Source organism: Pseudomyrmex gracilis, unplaced genomic scaffold, assembly GCF_002006095.1.
Source record: "Pseudomyrmex gracilis isolate BER0280 unplaced genomic scaffold, ASM200609v1 scaffold_162, whole genome shotgun sequence".
NCBI classification, from domain to species: Eukaryota; Metazoa; Arthropoda; class Insecta; order Hymenoptera; family Formicidae; genus Pseudomyrmex; species Pseudomyrmex gracilis.
Window position 1 is genome coordinate 143849 of NW_018020746.1, and position 19602 is coordinate 163450.

Below are 19602 nucleotides of genomic sequence, written 5' to 3' on the forward strand. Positions count from 1 at the left end.
TGGGCCAAGCTACCTACCTTTCTTTTTTAGAGTATATAGTGTTAATATTTATATATAGACTTTTTTTTATAGATATTTATGTTTTAATACTTTTGCTCGCTCGCCGCCACCTTCTCCTCTCTCTCTCTCTCTCTCTCTCTTTCTCTCTCTCTCTCTCTTTCTCTCTCTCTCTCTCTCATTAAAAGCAAACTTTACAAATTTATCACAAAAAGATGTTTCAGTCTTTCTACTCAAGATTAAGACACACAGATACAAGGCAACAATATTGTATATATATTTGATACAAAGCAGAATGTAATGAGTAACAATCGAATTAGAATTTATAGTTTTTTATATTTATAGAAATTTTTTATATTTATAAAAAATATTAGTTTTGGAGCGCACAAAACAAAATGTATACATATGACAATAATAACAAATCATAGGATTTATAGTTTTCTGCGTTTCTCTTTCATTATTAAGATTTAATATCAGCACTCGTAGATGGAACGAGTTATATTAAGTCAAAAAGTTGTTTACTATTTTACAATTGAGTTTCAAAATCTAAGATAAATTCTTAATTCATAAAGATCTGCAAATGTTATTCACATGTTAAAAATCCCAGCAACCTTGAGATCAATGCAAACCGCTGAACTGTTTCCGCGTCATACGTGTATATCATTCAAATTAATTTATTATTACGAAACTTGCAAACTGATGTGATTTTTTGACTTAATATTCGCTTTACCTGTCCACGAGAGATAATGCGATATTTAGACACTGTACATACAATATTGCAAAAATATTTAAATAGTGTATATATAAAATTTTGTCTCAAATTCTAAAACATTTTGTAGTAGTATGTTATAGAGTAGTTATAAAGTAATGTAGTAGTATGTTATAGAGTAGTTATAGAGTAGTTATAAAGTAATAATCTATATTTCTCTCACATATTTTTAATTCCTTCTAATAGTATAAAAATATACATTGATGTGTGTGTTGAAGTTATATAACTAATATAATTTTTCATACGTACACTGATTTTTTACACTTGTAAATTGTTTTTTGAAAACATATATGAAATTTTAATCTCGAACTTTCAGTCATAAATCACTTTATCTTTTTTATCTTGCAGATAAACCTTCACCTTCCGAACACGAACGCAACTCGTGCGTTCTTTATCCGAGAACTTGTTTCGCTTATGAAAGTTCGTGAACCCTATATCGATTCTACTATTCATAGAAATGACCAGGGAACGGTCAATGGACTGCCGACCGTTTCAATTGATATACGCGTACATATGTATGTACATACGTAAGCCGCATGTCTAACGACAGGTTTATAACTGACTTTCTTTTTTTACACAACTTTTATGTAAAGTGTAAATTAGTTGAACGTCAACGAACATATCGTGCAAGGGCATCTCTGTCAAATCAGATCTCTTTAGGATGATGCAATGTGTATTGTAGTACGATGCAGTCTTTGTAAAAAAAAAAAGTCAGTCTCCAGTAACAATGTGCTTTTGTCGTCTTAAAAACCTCAAATTTTTACTTCTATCATTCACTTCTATCATTAAAACTGCATTTTGTTCTCGCGGAAGATACATTGTATTGATCAAAATGAAATATATTTTCTAGTACGAAATTGTGTTTTTGCAAACTCAACGTAAACAATTACAATAATTTATATTCTCGTCTAGAATATATTTGATAATAATAATAATAACAAGCTTCCAAATAAAATCTCAAATAATAAATAAATCTGCGAGCAACAGTCCACAGTTAGTGGTAGTGAGAAAAACAACAAGACAATGCTACTAAATTTATTACAAAGTTTCGATCCTCTTTATTTTATGATCATCCTCAGCCAATCTGTATAAATTAATTGAAAAACTCTTTCCGACCATGTATCTTATAATGTGAAAATAACAGACATTAATAAATAAATAAATAAAGAGAGGATCGAAACGTTCTAATAAACTTAGCAGCATTGTCTCATTGTTTTTTCACCACTACCAACTGTAAACTATAGCTCACAGACTTATTCATTATTTGAAAGCTTATCTAGAACGTTTGTTTTTTGTTTAACTTGATGAATTGCATCTTATGCAAAGAGAAAGGCATTATCGCGATATAAAGTGATACTATATGTGCTACATGTGTCACTTGCTACATACCGCTTGTCATATCGCTTTTTTATCTTTTCTTATTATTCAACGTATACACATATAAGTGTTGCTTTAAAAGATTATTCAAGAAAACACACGTGTATGATAACAAGATTTTTTATAATTTCAACATAGTGCATTATTTATCTCAAGTTCCGTTTTCTCTTAATTTTTGTTCTTTAATAAAAATGTAGCATTTGCTTCGGTAGAAAAGCATATTGTTGCAAAATTTCCACGATAGTGTTTTCGAAGAATTTTGCAATTCACTATACAAATATCAAAATAAAATTTATTCTTATCATAATAATGTATCTTTTTAAATCAAAATATGTGTGTGTCGAAGAAAATATACGGATATTCTATTCAAAGATTTGCTCATATGTATATAGAGACTTTAATATGCTGCTATTGATCGATAGCTTATGACCGAAGAGAATCAATAAAATAGAACACTGCTCCCAAGGTGGTTGTGATGCACTTTTGTGTGAAAAAAAGTATATATAATTCTCCCATATATTTAGTCAAATCATAACCCGGTAAAAAATTTTCCATGTATAAAATTGTATGGACATATTCGGTATATAAATTTGCATAATTAGATAATAAGTTTAATTTGTGTATAAGTATATATGATTATATATCAAAAATTTTTTTAAAATATAATAAACATATAGTTTTATATACTTTTTTTGTATCTAACATGATACTAATAGAGTTATTTTGTAATTTGATATGGAATATCTCTGAAGCCATTCTCTTAAAAAAAGAAATTCTCCGTTTATAAAATTGTATGGACATATTCGGCACACATATAAATTTGCATAATTAGATATAATTATTGTAATTTGTGTATAAGTATATATGAAAAATTTTTTACCGGGAATACGTCCAATTAATCGTGATAAATAATAGCCAATTATAAAGCTTTTAACACACAAAAAACAGGCAAACTAATTAATTTTTTTTGTTGATTAAGTAACTATCGAAAACAAGAACTGCCACGAAAAAAAAACTACTTAATTATTTAGTATATTATTTAGCTTTTAGTATATTATTTAGTATAATCACCACATTTATATATGGTTCTCTGAAATATTTAAAATATATTAAATTCTCTCTCTCTCTCTTAAATTATAATACATCTAGTTAATTGTGGTATAATAATAGCCAGTTATATATATATATATATATATATATATATATATATATAGAGAGAGAGAGAGAGAGAGAGAACTTGTACATATAACAAATCAAAACTAGGCAAAATAATTAATTCTATCGATTGATTGACTATCGAAAGCGAGAACTGCCATGATGATAAATTACTTGATCTTTTACATTAGTATAATGTATTTCTACATAAATGCGATAACTATATATATATATATGTTTATCATAAAAAATATATTAAATATAAATAAGTGAGTTACGTATATTAACACAATTCATATGTATTAATTAAACATATTAATTAAATTTAATAAATATGTTAAATGTAAATATATTAAATTTTTTAAGTATATGTAAAATGTATTAAGTTTTTTAACCTTAAGTGTGCGTTAAGTAACAAGATATGCGATGTATGCGCATATAAACTGTGCGTTACTTAATTTTGGTTTATATATGAAAATCTCAAATAAATGATAATTTCTGATACGCAGTAGATTGCGCATTTTATCAAAAAACAAATTTAAAAATAACGTTTATCATGGCCTTTAGCCACGTAAAAAAGGAGTGATAACACCGCACAGATAAGTCTCTGCAATAATACAACAAATATAACATTCGTGTAAATCAATGTACTGAAGTGTATGATTTTGTGAGACGGAAACTCGCTAAATCAACTCGTACAATATCACTTTGTCAAATATGTAAGTATTTACTTTACTTAAATTTAATTATAGCGTGACATTGTTGCAAATAGATCATGCATTTTTTGTAATTTTTTTATGTAGAAACACTGAAGAAGATCCTATAGTGGATCAAAACGTTTGTATCTTTTTTACATTTTCGGATTAAAGAAGAATTTTACCCGAACATCAGATGTAGCTCGTTAGTGTTTTCTTCCTATCGTTTTATTAAATATATAGCAAGTAAAGAGAGAAAAAAAAGAGAGAACTAATATTAATATTAATATAATAATAAAAGTCTAATAAAAATTTATACAGAATGTCCGAATATAACCATATTATTTCTCGTAGTCAGGTAGAGCGGATTGTGCCGAGTCGAAAAGTTTTTTACTAATTTGCAAATTTTGCAGTAATTAATTAATTATTTATAAGAATCTGCGAATACGTGCCGTCCACGTGAGGAGATATTCTAGCATTTTGCGCGCTTACGGTTGTTTCTTTTTATCTAATTGCTTAATTTTTATATATTTAGATAAAAACTTATTTATAATTTCAAAATATGTTAGATTAGATTAGCGTTAGAGTTAGTTAACGAGTCAGTATTATACACAGATTGATCTTGCGTTAACATCTGCACGTGTAGGAAGTAGTCGCTTTTTAGACATTTTTTTAGATAGTTGTTTCACTTTCTGACATTAATTTCAAGTATATGTACTACATGTTGTAAAGATGTCTAAACTTGAAAACTGTTTTTATCTATGATCTTCAAGAAGAAAAAAGTTATTTATTTCTCTTTTCCTATACATATATATGTTAATAGATGACCTACGAATTGATCATATTGTTTTTTATTTTTTTTTAGATTTATTTCTTATGACGATAAATAATAATGTTATAAACATGACTGTCATGAGGAAATGATTCTTGTTAGATATATGTATGAAAAAACCAACTCGTGTATCACACACTTATTAACACACACGTTTATATCTTCAAGATGTTATTTTCAAAGTGATACTTTTTGTCTTCTTTTCATATAATATATGTATGTATGTAACAACAATTATTGTTACTGATTTTTCCTTGAAGTCAATAAGATGACTCGTCAGGTTCTAGGCTACACAATTTTGTATCACAATACGTGTTTTTCTAAGTCATAAAAGTATAATATGTCTAGTAATACTTACAAATGCTTTCGTAATCAGGTTACATCTTTAACCTTAGTCTAACCCTAGTCTTGTAAACCTCCGAGCCAGAGCGATTCTTGAAAATAAGATATCTTATTAACTATTTAGTAGAAAATTTCTAAAAACTAAAACCGTATATTAAAACTAATGTTATTTTTTTTAATATAGAATGTTGAAAACCCCGTAACTGTTTACAAAATTTGTGCAACATTTTAAGCAATAAAACAATCACACATAAATGTCCAGGGTTTACAAGATACGTATCTAAAACAAACATTTACAGAATTAGAGTTAAAATTAAGATCTTATCAATAATAACAAATATTTAGATATATACTTGCAATAGATACAAATTTTTTTCATACAAATAGATAATACATAATATATCTAATATATGTAATCATATACAGTCATGATTTATATTATTAAATAGTTTTACTAAAATTTTGATTAAAATTTTTTATCAGAAAAATTTATTATATCGGAAAATTAGTACACACAATTTTGTATGTTCGTGAGCGGGCGCGCGTGTACGGCGATACAAAAGTTGTAGTGTTAGTGTTCTTGATAATAATTAATTATGCATTCTCGAATCTTAATAATAATTAAGTTTAAAATAAAATTAAGTTTACAATTGTTTACTATAAGGAAATTTTACTAAAGAGAAAATCTCAAGTGTTGTTTTTATACTGTATTATATCTATGCTTTATCTCTCTTTTTCAATACTTTATTATTTATGCTTTATCATCTATAAAGAATGAAAACTACCGGTATAAGTTGCAAAAAATCTTGTCTGTAGTGCAAGACTTACAGTTGTTTATAAACTGATTTAAAATATTGTGTTCTGTAAGGCTCTGAGAATATAATAGAGAAAATATTAGAGATATGTAATAGAGAAAATATTAGAAATATGAATAAATATTAAATATTTGAGAAAGAAATTTGAAATAATGTCACATTAAACGCGAGAACGGAGTGGATTATAGATTCCTTGAATGATATGGGTTTCCGAAACTCACTCAAATGTTTTAAACTGGTTTCTCTATTACGTATTAATTTAGCGCGACATCTAAAGGCCATGAAAAAAAAACTGTGCACAATAGAATAGAACTCGTTTTCCTTCGTTTAATAACCTTGAAAAGTTGGAATTTTTAAGTGCGAAAAGGATCTGAGAGACCCAAATCTGGACAAGATATTAACATTTTGAAAAGTAAGTAAATTTTTTTTTGGTTTGTGCACTTCTAATATATTAAAAACTCGTTGTTTTTTTTATAATTTTATCAAAATATATGTACATTTGTAGCGATTTATTAGATCATAGCGCGCAGAAACGTTACAAACGTTTCTGCGCGGAGATATTCTTATCTATAAACTTAAAGTCGCATAGATCTCACAGACCCAATCTGGACAACTCGTAGGTCATTTTTTATGTCTGGCACTGAATGGTTATTCCAAATTTTTATTTTATTAATTATTCCAAATTTTCATTTTTTAATTTATAATACATTAATTTATTCTATTTTTTTGTTTTGTAAAGAAATAATTCAAATTTCTTATTTAATATTTACTTCCATTCTTAATATTTTGTGCTCAAAGTCAAACAAACAAGTCAAACATTGGAGATATTCGAGAAAACAACTTCCAACTTTCGGTTTCCTTTGTTCTCGCATGTGCAATGCTGTACGCGACTGTAATAAACTTTCTTGTAATTCCACATTGAACGTAACTCTGCTGCGAATCGTTGACGGAAGTGCGGATTGTTACGGGCTGCAAGCTAAGGTCTTTTTCTTTGCGCAATTCCGATTCAAAATACATCAAGTAATTAATCGGTCGTAACTAATATAGAAAAAATATTGATATTTGTGCACATAATCAATGTAGTCTTTTAAATTTAGATCACTTATAAAAAGAAACAAATCAAGATTCACGCGTAAAGAATTCGAATGTAACAGAAAAGATCTGTTTTTAAACTTAAAATATTAGAATACAATAATGAGAAAAAAAGAGCGAATGAGTCAAATAATTGAAGAAAATCAGCAGTAATGAATGTAAATATATCACTTATACGAACAATAATGATAATATAATATTATCAAAAAGAATCATAAAAACAGTAACACGTAATTTTAGCGCAACACATTTCTAATTATAACGTGCCTTGCTCACAATGTATTTCGTAGCGTCGAACCGCACAGAAACTCGCGCGTTAATTCTGTGATTAATATTGTGATTTTTTTTTATTTTTTTTTTTTTTAAATATCACAAATACACATCACAATACACGTGTAGAATAGAACATAGTTGTATCACTCAAGAATGCGCTTTAAAAGTCGTTCCGGCCGCGTCGTTTCCGCCTCTATCAACAGAGTTACAATCGTCTTATAGCCGGACGATGAAGATGATCCACACACTCTTGTAGGTTGTGCCGACCACTTCTTGTATTCGCGCATCGTTGGAAGATTCACGGTTGTAGTGGTTAGAGAAGTTCTATACGTAGTACTATAATACCCGCCACAGACGCGCGCGGTTAGTCGCGATTCGTACGCGAGCGGTGGTGGTTCGTGTCTCGAGGAAGTTCGTTCTGTTTGCAAAGAAGGTGTGTGTTCGTTGATAATAGAAGTAAGTAATATCGAATGTAAAATAATATATATAATCTGTATATCTATTTTTATTTAAAATATAAACAAGTTATTTTGTAATATATATTTGTAATTTTGATGTATTTGTCACAAACAAATACATTTATGACATGTTGAATGTTACTAAAAACAATTAATAAGTCAGTTTTTTAAACTTTGTTTTTAAACTTTATTTTTAAGCAAAAATATTTTAATGAGAAAAGATATGAGCATGCTTTTGTTTAGAAAAATGTGTATAGCGAACTTTGAATTTTGTATCTTGAAAGAGTAGAACCAAAGATTAACACGTACAATTGCACATGTTCAAGAGAAATGTTATTAGTGTAAAAATAATTCAAAAAGTTAAACAAAAATAATCCGATAATGCTCCTTTATCGAATAAAAAGTTCTATGTAAAGGTTTTTAATCTATGCGCAGTAAACAATAGTTTCAGTTTAACACATGCGGACCAGAAATCTTACCTTATGACAAGGTATCTCGTCATTTTTTCGCAAAGTGTTAATAATATGAAGAAGTGTATAGGTTCAAAAGATTTAACATATTCCAAAATGATAGAAACAATAAAGTCAATATAAGCCTCGATACACAGACATTAATGATTACGTACTCTATTTATAATAATTTGATGTTTCGAATTATCTTGAATAGAATCATTTTTACAGTAAAAGACAAATTTATATCATGTCAAATTAATACACGTTTTTCTCCAAAGAACGAATACAAAAAGAGACAAGAAAATAAGTAAATAAGTGGAGAACAAAACTTAAATAAATAAAAATTACAATATTGCAAAACTCGTTCGAAATTTCACTCACCATAAAAACATGTGATAGAAAAGTGAAAAATTTCAGAAATAAAACTTCTTAACAAGTGAGTCAACGTAAAAATTAAATAAAGATTAAATCACGTAATAAAATTAATGATTGAAAACTTATTTGTCTCATTAAAAAACGATATTTTAAACTACAAAAGAGAACATTTACTTAAAAGAGAACTTATTGTCGAAATTAATTGAAACCGTCATAATTATTGAAAATCCAAACATACACAGAAACAAATAAACAACAAAGAGAAAAAAAGAGATAAACGCGTTATACAGATATTTTATAATCAAAAGATAAAATTCAAAATATTATTATATTTTCTTCAAAACTTATCGAGAAAATCTGTGTTTGAAAGAGGCTTTTAAAGTTGAAACGTTTTGAATACAAATTGGTTATTCTTATATTTTAATATCGCGTCTAGATTTTGTAGTCGTTTTATATTTGTCGAATTTTTATGTTGCATTAATTTAATCATTATAAATCCAAGGATATTCTGTTTTGGATGTTTTCGAAAATAATGTCTTTCTTATATTAAACAAATGTATACGAACTATTTGTATATTTAAAAGACAGTGATATACATTTTGAATAGTCAACAGTTTATTTATTATGTAACATTTTATAACATGAGGAAAAACTATGTTTATGGATGTTTTTAAGTAATCTCTAAATAACCTTGGCCTTTTAAAATGGCAAGAAATAAGTATACTACGATTTTTTGTTACGTCCATCATCACCTTGAGATACATTCTCGCAAACTCAAGGAACACAACATGTCAAGAGCGTTTTTGACGAACTTGACTCGAGAAGTATGATAATTATCTGAAAAAATAATTAATAAAGAATGTCTTTTTTACGAAACAGCAGGCATTGAAATTACGTGACTTGAACAGCATACAATATTGCAATGCTTAAAAAATGTATATTGAAAACAGATAACGGATATATATGTAACAATATTGTAAGCAATAAACATAAAAATATATGTATATTTTTATAGATGTTAAACGTGTACGTTCATAATGTTTCACAATGTGAATACTAAACAAAAAACTGTAAAAGTTTATCATTTTAACGAACTGTAAAAGTTTATCATTTTAACGAACGATCTTCACGCGTATTATATTATGACCACAAACACAAATAAAATTTGTGTTTAAAAAAAAAAGAAAAAAATTTATAATATTAAATGTACCAATTAAATATTTTTACTTTGCTTACTTTATATATTAATGAACGTGCGTGTGCCAAATATTCTTTAAATAAAAGTATAAATATATTTTTTGTTGTCAAAAATATATAAGAAATGCATATCCAATTTGAGAATAGCTATTCTATATTTTAATAATATATTAAACTTGGAACATGTTTAGTATTCATATTTCAAGATTTTGATGCAGACTTTTGCATTTTTTTTATCGATAAAACGTGACGCTTTTGCGTGGCCTTGCATTTATAGCGATCAGATCGCGTAAGCAATCTTTGTTTTTGTTTCCTCAAACTTATTGTACTCTCGGAGTATATACCATGTTACATAAACTTTTACCATGTACACTCTCATCAAAAATATATTACTAACTGTAGTTTAAAAAAATATAGATTACTATATTTAAATATAATTTAAATATATATTAATACTTAATATGAGATAAAGGTTCTTGAGAAATCAAATGTGGAATTCAAGGCGAATGAGAGCCAGTAAACAGGTTGTAGGTGTAAAAAACAAAAAAAACAAAAAATCAGTTTTGAGAAAATTGAAATTCAAACCATTATTCTATTATCGTTATGTCGACGACATAATTTTAACAGCTCTAGTTGAACAATTGCCACATTAGACGCTTTCAACAAATATCATCCAAGGTTACAATTTACATTAGAAAAACTATCTAACGACGCTTTAAATTTTTTGGACTTGACAATCATTAATTCTAAGTTTAATCGTTTTTTATTCGTACCATAAGCCAACCTTTTCAGGCAGATACTTGAATTTTTATTCCAACCATCCTATTTTACAAAAAATTCAAACCACTATTGACATGTTCGATAGAGCAATTATTCTTTCCCACTCTTCTTTCCATTTGAAGAACTTGAATTTTATTTTAATCATATGTATGAAGTGAGCAATTCGAACAAGAAGTGGGTTGTTATGTAGAAGTGGTTGTTGCTAATTACTTGTAAAGTTTTTCTAAACGTTTCGACTTTATTACCAAGTTATCTTCAGTAGATATTCTTAAATGAAAAGACAGTCCAACTCGGTACAATAACTACAATGTGAGATAAGTTGTTATTGAGACATCGTCATGTACTGAATTTTATTATTAACACCTTAATTTCAAACTGCTATCCGTTATCTTTTATTTTCAAGGTCATGCGTAATAGAATCAAATTTTAAGCCTCTCAACAAATCAATTCCATCTATGACAAATCAAATATTGATCCTGTGATTGCAATTGTTAATTTTTTTCTCCTTCCATACGTACAAAGTATATCCAAACATACGTACACTATTTTTAAAAAGAAAGAATTTTTTGACGCGTACCGTGATTTTAACAAATTAAACAATTTTATCAAAGTTCTTAAAGATCCGTTAGAACTTGACTAGAATAGGGATATTGTTTACTGTATTGAATGTGAGGATTGCAGCGTCACTTATACAGGTCAAACAAGAAGAAAATTAAACACAAGAATTAGCGAACACAAAAATTAAATTAATAGAAATGCGAACAATCTTTCAGTCATCACGGAGCATCGTTTAATGGGCCATAACTTTAATTGACAAAAAACTAAAATTCTAGACCGCGAACAATTTTACTTTAAACGACTGGTTTCAAAAATGATATACATTGAACTCCAAAAAATCCAATTAATATATTAATATGACTGATACTGATAGATTAAAACCATATTTCCTACTTCTTAATGCTGGGAATAGACTATGCATGTATTTGTGATTCGTGATTCGCGATTCGTAGCGATGCGCTACGTAGCTACGTAGTAGTCACGCGAATACACGCAAAAAGTGTGTTTGTATAATCGCGAATCACGAATCAACACGAATCACGAATACGCGCATAGTCTAGAGGTAGCATAAGGTGTACGTCTCCAACGTCTCGATTTAATTGTTTGTTGTTTTGAACACGTTGCTCCTTGAAGGGAGAAACTTTATTTATTTCACGTTATTCCTCTTGTTGACGACAGTTTTCGTTTGTTGTTTGTACTGTGAGGTGTCACTTAGACTCTACAAACGAACACAATTTTATAAGTCAATTTCATTTTTATTTATTTTACTGTTTTAACGAGGTAATAATTAACTTGTTTATTCTTAACTTGTTAGTGATTTTTATTTTTCTGTCTTTGTGACTAATTACACTTCATATCTACTGTTGTCAACTTTTTTACCGCTTCCTTCCTTGGTAATCTTTATCATATAATTTTATAACAACAATTATCCGCTGGCGTTTAAATATGTAATTTCTTTTGAATTATTTTGTAAATTTTTGTCATTCCAGTTTATCACCGAAGAAGATCTCAATTGTAGATCGAAACGTTTGATGATAGAATTGTACTAATTAATTGAATAAAAAAAAATACACCTACAACCTGTATACTGGCTCTCATTCGCCTTGAATTCCACATATTAATACTTAATTATAACCTACATAAATACAATTTAAACTCTACCAATCTAAATGTTTAATGCAAACAATATTTTTGTATGTTTCGTATCTTAATATGTAAATATTATATTTTGTGTATATATTGCGTAGTACGTCATTTCATAATTGTATATAAGAGTAATTTATTTTATACCGTGCGTTATAAAATCATACTTAATATAATATATGTGTTACAAGACAAACAGTTAAACGCATCATCCTAGATAGCACAATGATGTTTTAAAAACATATTAATATCTCTAATCATGTATTTGACATATATTCAGGTATATTTGTGTTAAAAAACCCAATATATTGCCAAATACATGTTCAGAGATATTCTTTCTTGTAAATAAGATGATCAATCTCCGACTCACTGAGCACCGTTCCTCGTTCTCCCCTAATTTGTAAACCCTACTTAAAAAAATTAAAAACAAATTTAAAGTAGGTAATGCAGCTACATACATATGTCACTTCGCTAAACAATATTTAATGGAGCGTGAAATTAATAATCTTATCAGGCGGGTTTGAGTTCTGTCGTGATTTATGTGTATCTTCGATTTCGGACGTCCTTTAATGACAAATATTTGAACGTCCATAAGATATTTGATCTTCAGCCCATCTGCAGTTAATTATCTTATTTTTATATTTCTACAAATTTATACAAATTATTAAGTGACTCTTACACATTTTTAAAAAGTGTTATATATTAAAAGAAGTAATTGTATATATATGTTGACTAATTATGAATGACAGATATATTGTAACAAAAGAAATTCTTTATTTATTTATTACATGTACGATCGTGAAATAAGAATGAGCGAGAAGCGTGCTATCAGCGTTATCGCATCTTTGTTTTTGTCAAATGAACTATAAAGATAAAATGATGCGATACCCACATAGCACGTGATATTACGCGTAATAAATATCTCAGTAATATTGCAATATTTTAGTAATATTGGATATTATAATACAATATTACAGTAATATATTATCGATATATAAACTACATTTATATATATATAATACTGAAATATTACAGTAATATTGCATCCCAAGTAGCAGATTATATATCAAATATGTTTTTATTATATCTTATGAACATTAGAAATGTCATTTACTATTTGACAAGTTACATACCTCGAATTGTATCTTACTTATATATCGTCACTCTCTGCGTATAATTACATAAGTGTCACATACGGGATTTTCAGTTTATTGCATAGTGACACTTAGAAAGTCATGTTCTTTATGGTCACCAAATATTAAAAAAAAACATTCATAAGTAAGGTAAAAATTTAAAACCAAAATATCCCTTAACTAGAGAAACTATATGAATAAACTTTAAACTTTTAAACTGCTTTCCTCTAAAATTTGCGTTTTGGAGTTACGGGATTATACGTAGGGAGTGACGATATAATATGATACATATATCTTTTGCTACATTGTTGCAAAAATTTTACAATTTTTGTTTGAAACATAAACGCTCTGTTTTTTAAATGTATTATATCAACAAAAAACACTTTGTGTGTATAACATTTTTACTATACAATAATAATTATTATATAATAACAATGATACACATAAATGTGTATACATATTGTCATATTTCATTTGATATATATATATATATATATTAAAACAAATGTTTACAACGCGAACAAATTTTTTGTTAACATATACTGATTATTATAGTCAATTCTTAATATATATATATAGCAAATGAAATATGACAATATGTATACACATTTATGTGTATCATTGTTATCGGACATACGATGGACGTCTAATTCATGTCCGCGGACGTGCGACCGTAAAATGAACATAGAACAAACGTTTATAGAACATCTTATGCTATCTGGGTATCAATCCAGAAAAAATTAGTAATAACACGATACTTACATTTACAATAAATAAGACGATTTTAGTTGTATCTTTTATATCTTATTAGTCTTCAAGTGATTGAGACAAATAATTTGATTGATCTTTAAGTGACAAGTTGTTCGATCAGACACACAAAATATTAAATCATTCTTCTAATAGTAAAACATAATATTACTTAAGACATACTTTAATATTTATTGATATAAATTTATTGACACATACGTGTCATTGAAATAAAGCATTTATTTACACTTTCTTTTTTGTTCGAAACGGTAAACTGCATTAATTTCTTATAGTTTGTGACAAACATGTATTTTGATTCGAGTTTGCTGATGTTCCATTGTTGAATCTAAAAAAGTGTCTACTATTTTTTACAAGTATGCTTCATCGACGAAAACTTATCAATAAGAGAATATAGAAATATAAATTTTTTAATCTGATGTGCTGATGTTAAAAGTTTTTGATCATTTTATAGGCCGGCGTATCAAACAACTATGGTAAAAGCATATAACGGAGCCTTAGTCTTAGCAGACGTCTTGCTACTTATTTTGAAGATCCTCTATTACATCTGTGAGAGCGTGTACAGATTCTTTGTTCCGGCTGAGGAAAAAAGCGTGGCGGGTGAAATAGTTCTAGTATGTAACAAAGTCATCGTGTTCTAATAATGTAACGTATTATTTACATAGTAATAATCACATAAAACATACCACATTCAGTTTATGTAACACATTTGTTATTAAAAACGTTAAGAGCAAGATGAAGATTGCAGCATGTTTTTTTTATTCATGACGTAACACAATTATCATATTTGTTTTAAACGCAAAAGTTTTTTATTGTAAGTTTTTTATTAGATAGTCTCGTAGGTTATCTGATTTGAAACATTTATATTTATGTCGATTATATATTTTATCTTACACTTTCCTCGATCAACTAGATCGAGAAACATTAATCTTAGGATTATTGTAATAGTATTATTTATCCGAGATTAGTCGCGCCATGTTTTTGCATAAACGATTCTATCTAGGATAGAATTTTTATATTCCCATTAAAGTCAATGTTATTCACCATGTATTGTAAATATTATTGATTGTTTTATAATTTATTAATATTTAAAGACGTTATATGGATTTAAGTTTAATTAATAGTTTCTGAAAAAAATATAGAAGAGATCCAAAAAAATAAAAAACAAACAAAAAAAGAACATTAAACTGTGAGCTTTATTTTTCTATTGTGTAAAAAACTCTACTTTAGGTGACTACTTTTGCGTTAAAGATTGATTTAAAACGTCTTTATCTTGCTGTTGATGTTTTTGTAAATCAGTTAAAGATTATTTCTATCGGACTTTACACAATAAAGATCTGATCTTCAATTTAAGAGATGATTCGAATGCTTGTAACGTTTCGATCTTTGGTCAAATGATAAGTATTACAATGTTTGCAATATCATTCTATTGTACGTAATATTCATCATTTGTAGTAGCGCTTGATAAAGATCTAAGCCAGGTCTCACAATGTTGCAAACATTTGAATTATTTTAATAAATAATATAAAACACACCATCACCAGTGCATGGTCTCCTTTTGGCCTTTTCTCTTTAATTAATTTTTTTTTTTTAGAATCTAGAGTCATGTACGAAGTCTTTCTTAATTAATAAAGATTATTTATTTATGTTTTATTGTAATTTTACAGATAACAGGCACAGGTCATGGTATCGGGAAGGAGTTGGCACTTCGTTATGCATCTTTGGGTGCAACAGTGGTGTGTTGGGATTTGAATCAAGAGGCAAACGAGGAGACGGTGAACGAGATCAAGAAAACGGAAGCAGCCGCGGCATATGCGTATCAGTACGTTTGTGGCAGAACTCGACATTAATTGATACACGTGCGAGAGAGAGAGAGAGATGAAGATCTAACAATATTTTTTATGCATAGGTGCGACGTATCGAACAGAGAGCAGGTTCTTAGCGTCGCTGAGAGAGTCAAAAAGGAAATCGGTGATGTCACTATCTTAGTTAACAATGCCGGCATAATGCCTTGTCACGCTTTTCTCGATCACACAAACGACGAAATAAGAAAAATCTTTGACATTAATGTGTTAGCTCACTTTTGGGTAAGTTAGAAGCTTCTATGAGAGAGAAACTAGTTAATTTATGCAATATTAAAAACCTTTTTAATCAATGTACAATATTATAGCTTTTTTAAGCATGAGTATCATATTTGTATCATAGTTGTAACTTCTCAATATTATATTTTCAGATGCTGCAAGCATTCCTGCCAAGCATGATTGAAAAAAATCACGGCCATATTGTTGCTCTCTCGTCCCTGGCAGGACTTAGTGGTATTCCAAATCTGGTTCCTTATTGCGCTTCGAAGTTCGCAGTTAGAGGTGAAATATCGTACTCATTTACATCAAATAGATACGCGAAAAAATTTAATTGAAACAAAGCTTTATGTTTTTAACTTGTTAACCCAAATTAGGACTTATGGAGTCCATTTCCGAGGAACTACGGACAGCTACGAAAGGAAAGTCTTTGATCAAATTTACTACTATTTATCCGTACATGGTAGACACTGGATTATGCAAAAAGCCGAAAATAAGGTGAGCGTTTTGCAAATCTATTGAGAACGTCTAAAAATTTGTAAGATAAAATTACACGTTGTTTGATTGAGGGATCATTATAAAGTAGATACACCCACATATCGCGTGGCATTACGTATATAAAGTACTAATTCACACAATTAGACGTTTCGCAACAGACACAAGTCACAATGATAGAGACACCTATATATTAGAATCAACTAATTAAATGGACACACGTATATGTAGTAGATATGTACAACACTAATTGTATAGTGAGATAATTTGATGTGTGTATTTTTGACATACTTACGTTGTTACACGCAGGCTAGATTTTTGGATGCGAGGTAAGCTGTTGCGCACGGAAAAAAAAGTTTTGCTATTACATGATCAGCGAAAAAAATTGTTGAGTGTAAAGTTTTGGAACTTTTTGTTTTATCAACAAAATGTTTCGTTGGCAAAACAAAACTCTTAATAAACTTAGCAAATGTTTTTTTTTTGCTGGTCATATAGCAACTAATGTTATTAGTAATGCTATTTCTAGCAAATCTTTTTTTTCGTGTGTTTTCCCAGATATAATCGTACTTAAAAATACAAGAAAACAATAATATATAAATAACTTATTTAAAAATTAATAATTTGCAAAATTACACGCAGATTTCTATTCTGATATTAAGATGTACCAAAAGTTCGACTATATATATAATTTATTAGCAAATCTATAGTAACGCTTGAAAGCTAATCAACTCTTACTTTTGTTTTTATTATTAGTGATAAGTACATTAATTGTTCAACAGGTTCCCGAATGCCGTGCCGTTGGTTTCACCGGGAGAAGCAGCTTCACAAATAATTCGTGCTCAGAGAACAGATCATCGAGAAAAAACTGTGCCTTCATACTGGCTGTCTTTGACTGTAATAGGAAGGTAGCTAACTTGCGCATTTGTTATAATAAAATAAGTGACACTTTTCGTGTCCGTCACAATGTACTTATAACAAACAAGGCCAATAAAAGGTCAAACGAAGAGGATAGTAACATGTATGTCAAAACTGTTTTTTTTTTTCTATATTATGTACTAATTTATTACGTACAGTTTGACTTTATACTTGTTTCTCAATTTCTAAGATATGTACAAAAATAAAGATAAGAAAGATGTAAGCAGGAACAATTCGATTTCAGTTAATCACGCTGACTGAAATTAGTAGTAAAGTTCGGAAATTAAAGTTATAAATTTATGATATGAAATAAAAATAAAATAAATTGTACACAAATCGAAGAAAGTTATAAAGTTTATACTTAACTGAGCTGTGAAATGACGATAACATATATGTAATAAATTAGTTGAGAATACAAGAGGAAAACAATTTTGACGTTCTGTCATCTTCATCCGGTTCTTATTGGCTTTGTTTTCTATGTATATTTAATTTAATATCTGGCAGTTTTGTTTTTTTTATCTCAATATATGTACAATATACATATATATTTAAATTTTTCAGAATGTTGCCCGACTCTGCAGTACAGTCTGCACTAGATTTTGCCGAATGCGGTGTCGATGCAGTCAGCTAACAAATAGGAATGCTCGCGATTAGCTTGTAACAATCTGTGAATAACATGGTGTTTTGATATTGATGTCTTCAATATGTTATCGCATTATTCATAAGACATATATAAACTACGTCGGGTCAAATGATTCCTACATCATACTTCGTGTGTTATATAAATTATTTGGGCGTCTTATTCTGCGATATTTATACTATTCTATAATATATGTATGTGAGAAAATAATATTATATTAATTATTAATTATTGTAAACAATTGCAAATTGTACGTATATAAACGTGTATAAACGTAAACATTCACAACTATAGATGTTTTTATACATATTGATTTGTAACTAAATAAAACTTTTTTGTATTATATAACTCTTTTGTATTAAAACAGAAATTACCATAGATATTGTATTATTCGTTTAAGTTAATTCTAATTCTGTAAGTTCCGGACATTAATGTCCGAGCAATTCTTGAAAATGAGAAAATTTTATTAATTATCCAGAAGAAGGATTTCTAAAAAATAAAAAAATATATCAAAATTAATGTTATTTTCTTAATATAGAATGTTTAATAAAGCCCTGTGAATTTTTACAGAAGATTTGCAACGCTTTAATCAATAAAAAATATTGCGTCAAATAAATATCCAGGTTTACAGAATACGTACCTAAAAAACAGACGTTTACAGGATTAAGGTTAATTATAATATTAAATTATTATTATCGACATTTGTAACTCAATATATAGTTTCTAGTTGAATCATTTTCTTCCGCTTCTCACGTACTAAAAAACAATGGCGATTTTATTATTGCACGGCAAGAAAATCGCACGCGTCTATTAATTCGCTTTCACACTAAAATAATAAATAATATTGAAATTAAACTCTGAGTAACGGGCTTATCGAACCGGTTGCAGGGTGTTTTGCATTAAATATAAAAAAAAATTGTGTCAATGATCCAAACGTTTCGACTTTATTGTTTCAGTCATCTTCAGTGGTTCTGGTATAAATAAGGGTAACAATTGTTAACAATTAATACACAATTTTTTACAAAATATTTACAATGTGTTTGTGTTATAATTATTAAAATGAAGAAATTTACTTCTTTTTCAACATTTCTTAAATGACGTTATTACAGTCTGTGGCTGTGTTCAGTTAAGCAAGATGGAACGAACTAATGCAGGAAATGCAGGAAATACAGGAATTGAAACTAATGAAACTAATGAAACTAATGAAAGAAGTGAAAATAGTGGAAAAAAAAGAAGGTTGGCTCCCCTGATCTGTTGCGGAACATG

General features: G+C 28.3%; 1 protein-coding gene across 3 annotated transcripts; it reads left to right on the top strand.

Annotated features, from left to right (window-relative positions):
* The first annotated feature begins 3915 nt into the window (after positions 1–3915).
* LOC109857523 (short-chain dehydrogenase/reductase family 16C member 6-like) lies at positions 3916–18627 on the top strand. 3 transcript variants are annotated; one of them, XM_020433893.1, is made up of 8 exons: positions 3916–4017; positions 14663–14822; positions 15876–16030; positions 16118–16295; positions 16442–16571; positions 16664–16784; positions 17561–17686; positions 18258–18627. In XM_020433893.1, coding segments are annotated over exons 1-8 (942 nt in total). In that variant the 5' UTR covers positions 3916–4015; the 3' UTR covers positions 18328–18627. The 3 variants fall into 3 exon arrangements, with proteins under 3 accessions (XP_020289482.1, XP_020289484.1, XP_020289483.1); XM_020433895.1 differs by lacking the exon at positions 3916–4017 and adding an exon at positions 7645–7780; XM_020433894.1 differs by lacking the exon at positions 3916–4017 and adding an exon at positions 7652–7803.
* The last annotated feature ends 975 nt before the right edge of the window (positions 18628–19602 follow it).

Bases quoted from the DNA above. Each gene is read 5' to 3' on its own strand.
- LOC109857523 (XM_020433893.1), top strand. The intron at 16,296-16,441 runs GTAAGTTAGAAG...TTATATTTTCAG, and splicing joins ATGTGTTAGCTCACTTTTGG to ATGCTGCAAGCATTCCTGCC. The intron at 16,572-16,663 runs GTGAAATATCGT...AACCCAAATTAG, and splicing joins TTCGAAGTTCGCAGTTAGAG to GACTTATGGAGTCCATTTCC.